The 12229-nt window shown below is 35.8% G+C and overlaps 1 protein-coding gene across 2 annotated transcripts in view; it reads right to left on the bottom strand.

Annotated features, from left to right (window-relative positions):
* LOC117394387 (E3 ubiquitin-protein ligase mib1) overlaps positions 1-11401 on the bottom strand; it is a 111507-nt gene extending 100106 nt beyond the window's left edge. For both annotated transcript variants that reach the window (XM_059015724.1, XM_059015731.1), the window contains exon 1: positions 9963-11401. In XM_059015724.1, coding sequence (XP_058871707.1) covers positions 9963-10191 — 229 coding nt within the window. In that variant the 5' untranslated portion in view covers positions 10192-11401. The remainder of the gene's footprint in view (positions 1-9962) is intronic.
* Positions 11402-12229: the final 828 nt, after the last annotated feature.

Below are 12229 nucleotides of genomic sequence, written 5' to 3'. Positions count from 1 at the left end.
CATATACTGGTTACTTTACTAGTGTTTCTATTAACTTGTAACTACCTGGCCAAGATGGTTTCAAAAGCTAGTTGACAGGCAGGAACTGAAGCTGGCCATCACTTTGACTGGCAGCTAGAAACATTGACTGTCACTAACAAGAGCAAATGAGTATGCCTCTAGTGCGCCTTTAGACTACGCCCTTAAAGGCACAGGCAATCGAATGAGTGAGTAATTTGGCATTTTTTGTCTAGCGCATGCTTGTTAACAAAACAAGTCACGGATAGGCCAATTCAACCCACAGCCCCTCCCTAGCTGATTCTGATTGACTGCATAAAGTAAGGGCAGTTTATTTGTGTGGCTTTAACATGTTTTCGTCTAGATCCGTCAGTCTAGACTTAAAGTTTGTACACCCTCCTATATTTTCAGTACAAAATGCTTTAATTCACACTGATATTATACCTGTAGTTGTCAGTTACGGTAAGAACTAGTGTGTAAAATATTTGAATTGTAAATTATGAAGTGAAATATGAATGTTAAATAAGAAAGCATTTCTTTCACTTTCTGCGTAATTGAAAAAAGAAAAAAAAGGCTCCATAACTACGTGTATGCATATCTCTTATGGAAGCCATCCACGTCAAACGTATTATTGTATTTAGTACATGTATAGATTTGGACCAAACAGAATACATAAAATAGCATGTGTTCTAAATAAATGTAAATGGCCTTCGTATTTTTTATGTAGGGGCTGTGACCCGTCACGATGATGGGCAGCAGTTTTTCCAGCAGAAAGACCGTTTAAAATGTTATATCTATCATAGTGTAGGACATTAAATTTGGTGAACAAAAACAAAGCACCTACAGTACCAATGGCTACACACAAAATAAACATGTACTGTACGTGGAAGACAGAATAAACTAATCAAAATAATCAACACTGCAATCAGCACGCCAGATAAGCTGTGTAAGGGGTGCTTTACACATTGAACAAAACAGAAATTACGTATGATATTTAAAAGTAATGCGTAGCGAATACGCATCTTATAGTATCAAGTATTGGAATACAAGAATTGGTATCTGTATCGCAAAGCACATTTTTGGTGTCGCCCAACACTAAAGGCCTTTGCCCACTGGATCCATTCCGTCATTTATCATCCGTCACCCGAAAAAGTCACACATCAACCCACTGCACACTAGAGGCGTTGATATTGTATTTCAGAGCGCTGGTGTGCATTGGAGCCTTTGTAGTAAATATACCTAGTTTCAGTATGTTAATAAAAAAATAAATGCAATTCTATTCATTCTTACATAACTTTGAACACAAAAAATGTTAAATTAATATAAACTTAATGAGGAGCAAACGCTGATGGAAGTTAAGACGCTTGCTAATTATTACGTTTCTACTAGATCTACAATAATGTTGTTACGCAATACATTTATATTATATATATATATATATATATATATATATATATATATATTACACAAGACGGTTGTCATAGCATCACAAACCATATGACCAATATTTAATTTTTCAAACACTCGCTCCTGTAATAAATATATCTAAAAGTGGGAAGCTAGCAATGAGCTGCCGAAAATACTTTCCATCACTTTCATGTACTGTCCCTCTTTTCTGACTTAAGCCCAGACCGCTCTTGCCCTGTCACGCTTCTTTCTCTGATAGGCCTATGTGTATCCAGGTTAGGCCATTGTTTCTTTACTTCCTCAACTACAATAACCTATACTGCACAAAATTCACGTGTTTATGTATGCTATCAGTTCATAATTTCATGTTTTATAATACATATCATTCATGCCCAAGTCCACAGCAATGTCCTTCCATATGTGTTCATTTTTCCCCCCAAAGTCTTTGCAATCTTTGTTGGATTTATCAAAGTAATTTTTGTTTGGCGACACACACAATTAGATTTTCCATTTTGTTAAGGGTACTGCAAGAACCAACGTGTCTTCCCAGTTGTTTTTCATTGGTCAATGTATTTAACGCACATCAAATCGGATCAAATCGAACTTGTTTCGATTCCAAAATTGACGCATCACTGTCGTACAACAATTCCAGACTCAGTGTGCAAGGTGCAATAGGGAATGCACATGATCGTTTTTTTTCCGTTTAGACGCACGTTAAATTTGGATGCGTTATCCGATACAGTGTGCAATGGCCTTAACACTAGTACATATCCCCAGGGTTCTTCCTACAGAACATGTTATGGAAGCTGAAAGCTTCATTGTTACTGATGAAAGTAAATCAAAAGATGAGCTACCCAGCTCACTCACTATAAAGGAGTCATATTTAACTTATTAGCCAAATCTGGTATGGGGCGGTTGTAAAGCAGCAAGTGGATCACTTTTGTTCACTTAAATTGAGTCTAGGAAGAAGCCTGTTAATTTATTTGTCAATGCTCAAAAAAAAAAAAAAAAAAGGATATATATATGAACAAGCTATGACTGAGTTGTTAAATGATGATGATATAATAAGACCAGCAGATAAAGGCTCAGGAATAGTGATAATGAACACAGATGACTATATGAAATCTGTAGAATGTGAATTAAATAATACAGATACATATGAAGAAGTTAAAAGCAATAAGATCAATAAATCGGTAAAAGAGGTTAAGAAATTGCAGAGAGACTATACAATAAAGGAATTATATGAAAAGAATTAAAAAATATATATGCAGCCACATAATTATTATTATTTATTTCTTAGCAGACGCCCTTATCCAGGGCGACTTACAATTGTTACAAGATATCACATTATTTTTTTTTTTACATACAATTACTCATTTATACAGTTGGGTTTTTACTGGAGCAATCTAGGTAAAGTACCTTGCTCAAGGGTACAACAGCAGTGTCCTCCACTGGGGATTGAACCCACGACCCTCCGGTCAAGAGTCCAGAGCCCTAACCACTACTCCACACTGCTGCTAATGTAAGAACAGGCCTAGCAAGAGAAATCCTAAAATGCACAGAGAAAATCACCCTATGCGAATGATAGTCAGTACAATTGATAATCCAACACACATAATAGCTGAAATAGCAGAAAAACAACTTAGGTCACACGTTGAGAAATTACCAAGCTATGTTAAAGATACAATACAATTTTTAAAAAGACTTGAATCAATAAAACACAACCTTCCAGAGAATACAATTTTATTTTGCATGGGATGTAAAATCCTTGTACCCAAGTGTCCCTCGTTAAGAAACTTTAGAAGCTTGTCAAAAAGCACTAGATAATAGACTAGATAAATCAATACCTACAGCAGAGGTACTGAACATGATCAACATAGTTTTAGAAAACAATTATTTTACATTTGTTGATAAGAATCACAAACAAAACGATGGTACAGCAATAGGATCTAAATTAGGAATGCATTTTGCCAGTACATACATGGGGAAATGGGAAGAACAATTACTTAGAAAATCGGAAAGAGAACCTTTAGAATACATTCGGTTTGTAGATTATATTTTGGGGGTTTGGACACATGGAGAAGAGTCTCTTTTCCAGTTTCATAAAATGGCAAATGAAATACACAGTAATATTAAGGTGGACCTTCAATGGACAAGGAAAGAAATAGAATTTTTAGATACCATAGTAAAACTTGGAGAAGGTTCAATTGAGACTGACCTCTTCTGTAAACCTACTGACATGCACCAGTATTTACACATGTCCTCTGCACATCGGATATACACTAAAATAAGAATACGAAGAATATGCTCTAAAGAAAGTTACTATGTAATAGTAAAACAAAGAAATGTATTAAAAACAAAATCTTAAAAAAGAGGATACAAAGAAAGAATTATAGAGATGGAGTTAAGAAAAGTGGATAAACTAAAAAGAGATGATCTACTAGATTATAAAAATAGAGTTAAAAAGGTCAAAAGAGTCCCATTAGTAATGACTTACTCTAAACTTTTGCCCAATATTTCTAAGATAGTTTGGAAACACTTGTGGATTCTACATAATTCAGAAAAATTAAAAAAAGTATTTCTTAAGGCCCCAGTTGTAGCATTCAAAAGAGAAGCTAATTTAGGTGATATTTTAGTTCACAGTAAACATAAAAGAATAATTGACAAAATAGGTTCTACGAACATGTGCACCGGTAAATGTAAAGTGTGTAAATACATAGACAAAAGTAAAAATATAATTAAACATAAGAACACCACATATCCACTAAAAACTAATACCTACTGTAAAAATAGCAATGTTGTTTATGGAATAGCCTGTGAAAAATGTGATGAAATCAAATATGTTGGAGAGACTGGAACTACTTTATATAAAAGAATTCAGAACCACCTTTCATTAATTAGAAATAAAAAAAAATGAATGAACCAATAGTACAGCACTTCACCAGTCAGGGACATGACATAAATGATGTAAAGTTTGTAGTATTAGAACAGCTCAAATTAGACAATGCGACATATAGAAGAATAAAAGAAAGTAAATGGATAAATAGACTGAACACGATTATGCCAGCGGGACTCAACAGAAAAGAATGAACTAATTAACTTCAATAAATATATAACATTTAAATAAATAAACAAAATTCATTCAAACGTTTTGCATGCTGATGCGCTGGGGAGGCCAAATCTAGACTGATCCTCAGAGCCAGAATTGCATGATATAATAAAAATATAAGTTTATATAAAGTAGTGTTAATTAGAATTAATACAGATTCAAAGATAGAAGTAAAAATGATGTCACAATATATAGAACACCATTACATCATGTAAGAATAAATCGTGGATTTGAATGTAAACAATAACAAGTAGTTGTCATGCCGTCAAAAACCTATAAATACCTCCAATGTTTTGATTCAAACACAGGCTCCGTTGAGAAAGATATGTACAACATATCGAAACATTGGGCAGCTGACTCTTTGAGCTAATATATATGTGTGTGTGTATATATATATATATAAAATGACTCCAGTCAATGACTCAACATCAAGTCGCAATTTTTCGTGACTCGACTCCTTGCCATCAAATGACTCGACTTGACTCGACTCAGCAAAAACTGTCTCCATCTGACTGTGGTCATTGTCTTTATGATAAAATCGATAACAAACTTATTTCATTTTCAAACTTATTTCATGCAAGCCCCTCTCTAACACACGCAGTCATTTTGTTATTTTGCACATAAACAGGTTCCTGCCATGGTTGTTAAGACCATTGCTAAGGAAAAAGAAAACACCTTTCTAGCCTATAGCGCCGTTCTGTGATCCTAACGTTACAAGCAGCAGGGAGCCCCGGAATCAAAATGTGTAGGCGGGAAGCAAGGACAGTGATCACAGAAAATCCTGAGCAAAATAGTCATTTTGGAGTTTTGTTACAGACACGAAAAAAACAAAACAACAACATGGAGAGCACACTAAAAGTACCTGCTGTGGTGGAGTTCGCTTTTAAATATTATTCAGTCGACCGGGAGAGAAACAAGCAGGCTGCATCCTGCCAGCACTGTAAAGCGACAATATGAATAAACTGCATTCAAACATAGCACCGCTACTGCCACTAATTTATACTGGTAGGTTTTTTGTTTAATCCAACAGCTAAAATGATAACCTGAATTAATTAAAAACTCGGACACAATGCAACAGTATTTTTCCAAAATGAGTAGGTAGTCTATATTAGAAATTAAAAAAAATGTATAATTTAAAAATAATGCCAGGGCAAATTAAACAACACGGCACTGATTAGGAGTTATTTTTCAGGTTTTGTTAGCACACAAATAAAGGTAATGAATGTATGGAAAACATTTCTAATAAGTAAAATTTTGCCTCGAAAGTAGTATTTGGTTATTTGGAAGTATTTGGTACTCACTATTACCTTTTTATTTTAATGTACGTATGTTTGTATGTACTTTATCTATGTATTTATGGACACCATATCTCTTAAGGCAGTTGGTGCTTTGTAGCTACAGTATTTTTTAATTTCCCTTTAAATCCAATTCTGAATAAAGCATTGTTTACAGTACACATTTCTTAAGCTAATGCAAACTACTAAAAAACTACAAACATTTGGAAGTTTACCTAAACTAATATTAGGTAGGTCGGTGCTAATCAGGGTCTGTGAAACTCGAGGTTTATGTTTAAAGTCTTAGTTAAAGACTTCAAGGCTTAAAACCTTTTTTTTCTTTCATATACTTTAACACACATATACATAAAACTTTAACTTAAAGTTTTATGTATATTAAAAGTATAAAACATGACCAGATGTCAAGCTGAAAAAGACACTCCATAGCTCAGCTTACATTAACAGGAGAGATATGTAGTACAGGTTCTATGTTACCTGTGAATTATATAAAATCGATTTATATAAAATTTTGCCTGAGTTTCTTTATTTTTCTATTTGTCTCCTATGTGTTAAAACCTTGAAGTAATATCTCAACATGAAATTAAATGCCATCAAAATTTCCTTTCATTTGGTTAATGTATCTGAAACAAAACTATAAGGGGGAGTGTCAGTGTTGAGAAGTGAGAAAATATTAGATATGTTCTTTGTTTTGTGATATCATTCATTACTAAACATCCAACACAACTGAGCACAGAGAAAGGGGTCTTTACACAGTGGCAACATGTGCTTATGAATAGATCAAGGAATCCAATTCACTAAAATGAAGAGACGAAAACAAAGCAGAAACCGTGGACTTTTAATGGTGAACATACGTGGGGCAAGTATGACCACATTATTGTGCATCCTAATTTTGTATTTAACAGATTTTTTTTTGTATGTACAGATTGCTAATCTCCTGTAAAACTAATCTGATTAAATCAAGATATCTAAACTAATGACTTGAAGTGACTCGAGCCAGATTGGTGACTCAGCTCAAGCATTTTAGTGACTTGACTCGAGCTTAGCATGTCAAAGACTCTACTCAACTCCCAATTTTGGTGACTTGTTACAACTCTGTGTGTGTGTGTGTGTGTGTGTGATATATATATATATATATATATATATATATAAACTAAAATAGCAGCCTAGACCTTTTGCCATCAAGACCTACTGTATAAATCCACCAAGCCTCTCAAGCATGGTTTATTGGGACTCTCAGGTTTGCAGTTGTCTGTGTCAATTCTTCTTTAAAATCATGAAGGCAATACAGCTGCATTGTGCGAGGTGCAAGCTTCAGAATATTAGCGAGCTCATACTCTGCATTGCAGTTCCTGCTGTGGAGAACTAGAAAACATGGACCCAGGTACGTCTTGGGGAGCAGACTGAACACTATACGGAGTTGCGCCCCTTTCATGTGATCTCCTGTGTACGGTTGTGTGTTTTGCTGAAATCCATTTCAGGCTTTCTTGCTGACTGCTTCCCAAGAATAAACAACTGTCTGAATAAGCAAGTTACTCTTTTAAAAAGTTAGACCAAAAATGTATTAGGATTTATCAAACCAAGTTAATTTCACAGGTCCACTGTAAATACAAGCCCCAAAAAAGGAATAAAAAACTCAGGATACAAAGGGGACAGTACAACACCCTTTTAAATACATACTCTGAATTTCAGAACACACACAAGTGGCATGAAAAGCACAACACAGCACATCCTTGGACTTGCTGCCTGCCTGCCTGCTGTTGTCTCTCATTTGTGTACATTGGCTAACCCCCAGAACAGGAAATCCAAGGTTGCAGGCAGCCGAAACCCTTTTGATGCTCCAAATCTTCACACCGCTTCTCAAAACCCTTGACAGTACTATACACAATGCCACATAAAGGACTCAAAACAACCAAGTAAATAACAGCGCAGTTACTTTAAAAACAAGTTTAGTACAATCTGTGTGCCACTGGGCTGTCTGAGATTTCAAAAACGATTTTGAGCTGTCCCTTTTTTCCCCCCTTTAAGGCAGCATCAACATTAAAATGTTCCTTTTGCTAGTCTGGACCAAACAAATGAAAAAACAGCAAGGTATAAATGGAAGTTTGTGTGCGGTCTCCGACGAGGAAGTTCACTTTACTTCATCTTTAGTGTTACACTGCTTGTTTTCAATTTTCCTGGCTGCTTCTCCAGGTGAACCTTTACAGTTGCTGTACTGACCTACTGTAGGACTGCACATAATTTTCTAAAAATACTTTAACAAATGTGACCCTACTCTCCAATAACCTCACACCTTAGTTACATGCTACTTCACAACCAAACAAGACTACTAAAATAAACAAGAGTAATGCGTTTCGTTACCAAAAATGTAAGCCACAAGTAAAATGATTCGATTTCTAAATTCGAGTACCAGCTCATTTAAATACGCAAGAAACACAATCGCTGGATATTTAACCGTTAACACACTTCCCTCTGCAGACTTCTACTGCAGATTACTGCACACAAGTCTCCATATCTGCCCAACATTCCTCACAGTAAAATGTTTACTCCAGACACAACTGACATGATAAAAAAGTTCATAATAAATGACATCACAGAAAAAGCAGTTAAAAATAACTACAGCATATAAAGACAATTACACTGTATGTGCAACCCTTAAAGCAAGTAAACTCAGCAGTGTACCAACTTTTCTTCAGCAATTTCACATTTTTTTGCCAATATAAATAGCTTTAAATGCTATATTCTATGCTGACAGAACATCTTGTTAGATACACAGTATATAGGCCTATATTTTGCTAACTTCCCAGATTTGCCTTCATCATACGGTGTTCAGAAGGGAAAATACATTCACTCTAGTAAAAGAAATTACCAAGCACCTGTTAATTAGCCTTAAAATAACACATTCATAGATCAGCATAGGGTGGAAGTGTTTACACTTGGAAAGTGAGAATGCTGTGACAATGCAGAGAGGTTTACCAACCACATCTTCTTTATAAACAGAGGACACATAATTATCACTTGAATAAAATTACGGTACAGAATTTTTTATTTGTTATTTTTTTTTAACAGAATTGTTAATACATTGAACATTCATAAAAGTGTTAAAGTAATAATACAAGATACAATTCAGATCAGCTAAGGTGTGCGTTTAAACTAGGTATGAAGTTAAAACAGTAACTGGTGTGAAAATGATGGCCTTTGGTTACAATGAGACCAACACTATAAACAAGCTCAGTCTCACGACCAGTGTTGTTACAACACTTGTCTTTTACCTGGGTGAAGTACCCAAGTTAAGGCATAGGTACACGGACTACTCAGTGAAAAGTGTTAGATACACAGCCAAGCCAACCATTCAGCAGTTTAACTTTAAAGCTAGGCTTTAAACCATGTTTTTCTATTATTATTATTATTGTTGTTTTATTGGACTTCCCCCAGTGTATTTCTGGAGGTGCAAAAGCAGTTTTACTGTATCTTTCCAGTACAGGAGTTTCCACAGATTTGGGAGAGCCCCACAATTATCCACATCTTCACCCTGCCGGAGTTTTAATACATGACATCTGACATGGCAACACCGCCTTTGGTTACTATTAGGATCTGCCATCAGGCACGCGACAGGTTCTGTACTCTTTAGGCTTTCGTCCTTGCCAACAGCAGGCAGTAGAAAGTCATGTAAACAGATTTCTCAAAAGCAAAAGAAAAAAACGAAATAAAAGAGAGAGAGCTGCATCACAGAAAAAGCATCTTCTAAACTCTGATAGAAGAACAACGTGGACAAATATTACATCCATTGTTGGTGTTGAAGACCAACAGTTGGATGCTCAAAGACAAGAAGACAATATGGGAATTTAAATGAAGCTAACTAGGAAGTCATTTGAATACTTTGTGCCACTTTTTCTAAAGCGTGGTAGATTTGTTTTCAGTACGCGTTCATGCTACAGTGATTCGTACGGGGTTAATGTGAGGTACATACACATTGTGCCCACTCCACAAGGTATAGCATTTGGACGGGAGTTCCTTTTGAGGATTACTTCGAGATATCGTTTAAAACCGACAATGGCATTATACAATGGCAACATGCACATATGATATTATGCAACATAGTGGGTTTTTTTTTTTTTTTTTAATTTATCTGTAAAATAAATTACAATATTTTTTACCTGTGGGCGCACTGTCGTATATTCGGACGTCATAGGCCCCCGAGCAGCGATAGTTGGCAGCAGTCCCGTTATCCCAGACGACCACCACTTCTTCTGGGCTCTCGAAGCTGCGTACAGTACCAATATGACCCTCTCCACCATCCTGTTTGCCCCATTTCCAATCTGGACCCCGAACCACCCTGGCACCCACGCCTTCCATCGTGATTCGGTTATTCCTGCCGGTTGTCATTTAAAATCACTATGACACGATACACCACAATATATGTAATTTGTAGGCTTTCTACATTAAGTTCCACAAGCAGACGGCTGTAATTGTTACAAACTCATACAAGTCAATTTGTTAAGTATAATAAACACATATACTTATGTTTGAACTCGTCTATGCTACACAAACAAAAAAACAGTAGATATTGTTTACACTGATGTCATCACTGCTGTGTCTGGGTTTACAAGCTGCGCCTTTGTGTTCTCGCTGAAGTTATTTGGATTTTTTTGTACAGATGTTTAAGGGACGGTGTTTTTCAAAACGTAGAAAAAAAGAGAGCGCACTCATTTCAGTTTCCCATTTGGTGACTGTTTTTGTTGTCGTTTTAGATCAGTCTGTAGTGAGGGCTCTATAAAAACAATAATTTCGGCGCCGAGTTACAAAACAAAGGAATTCTAGCGGTCTAGTTCTCACTGGCTAGACAGAGGAAAGTCTCCAAAAAGTTCAACAAAGTACAACATCAAACTTCCTTTCTGCTTTACAGCCAGTTAGGCTAAGTACAATATGTTGTACCCAGTAATTTACACGATCAAAATGTATCAATTTAAATACAGAAGATCATGAAACATGTTCAAAACGTCCAGGTAAACGTTGAACAAAAGGTGTTCCACACACGGTTTCAACTTTCTGCGATGACTTTTCAATTCTCTTTTCCAAACAGTCTAAATTTAAAAACGGTGTGAAGAATTGAGTTGGGGGGGTTCTTTTCGAAAAAATGTAACACAGACGCCCTTCGAATTGGAACCCCAAAAAGGTTTGTGTCTCTGCATGCAAGTCAGGTTAAATGCTGTGTTGTTGTAACTGTAAACAGTTCCAGTTTTGGAAGGCTTTACTTTTTTTTTTTTTTTTTTTTAGGAGAAACAAAATAAAATCCTTATTTTATTGGAATGCAGGTTGTTGTAGACAGCGCGATGTCAGCGCTTCCCTCGGAATCCTGCTACCTGAACTTCAAGGTTCCGCGAGTGAGTTATCCGTTCATTTCCAAGCTACAGATCCTTGTACGTGTTTGCTCCGGGATCCGAATGCATGTAAGCCCGTCTCCTGATGATGGATTTTCAAGCTGGTTCCGTTAAAACCGAACAACTTAAGACAGACTAGTCGCCATTATTGTCAATCACAACCCAAGCGAGCTGAGCAAAGGGGATGCCGCGTTGCCGTGCGCGACGCATGACGAAGAAGGGGGGCGGGATATCTGAGCCAGACAGGCTAAAACAATCTATGGCAGAAAACGAGAGTAAAGGTTATTGGTGGTCACGATTGTCACTCTCCCGACACAGAATAAAAAATGGATGAAAAATACTCACAGTTTTACATGACTGAACTTTATGGGAAATCTTCGAGCGCCATGCAAATTGTTTTTATACAATTTTCTACTGGTTCGGTTTCTACTGCATTACAAATTTGCCCAAAATGTGTTTTTTGTTTAATTTAGCAAGTGTTACATTATTTAATCTTTACAGGGCTGATCCTTGTTGTATATCACGTGGCTCTTTTTTAGATATGACTAGCATATGTATATGGCTGGACCATGTATGTTAACTTGGCTATTTTTTTTAAAATTTGAAATGTTTTTGGGCTAGTTACCTGGCCTCCTCCACAGTCCAGCTTTCCTATTATTCTGTAAATTGGGAATATTTGCAGCAAACACTTTGCTGGTGGTTTTAAAATGAACACAAATAAATACTCATAATCTTAGGTAACAAAATTGATAATGGAAACACTGCTGAGAAGTCCAATATTTTCAAAGCGTTTCCTCATTTCTTTAATTAACTCCTATTTACTGAAAAGAGAACTAATTGTTTTAATGTTACAAAATGGAAAACAAAACACAGTGAGTGTTTAAGATGATTTGAAATATATAACTTAGGTGTATGATTCTATTTTTTTTTTTTTACCTCTTTCAGAAAAATAAGAGTTAATTAAAAGACTGGAGTAAATGCTTTGAAAATATGGCCCAGTATACCCTAAAATCGCTCTTTTTTTGCTACTTTCAAAAATGTGT

This window comes from Acipenser ruthenus, chromosome 3 (genome assembly GCF_902713425.1).
Source record: "Acipenser ruthenus chromosome 3, fAciRut3.2 maternal haplotype, whole genome shotgun sequence".
NCBI classification, from domain to species: Eukaryota; Metazoa; Chordata; class Actinopteri; order Acipenseriformes; family Acipenseridae; genus Acipenser; species Acipenser ruthenus.
The sequence above is the reverse complement of the archived record's forward strand: the minus strand, read 5'-3'. Positions and strand labels throughout refer to the sequence as shown.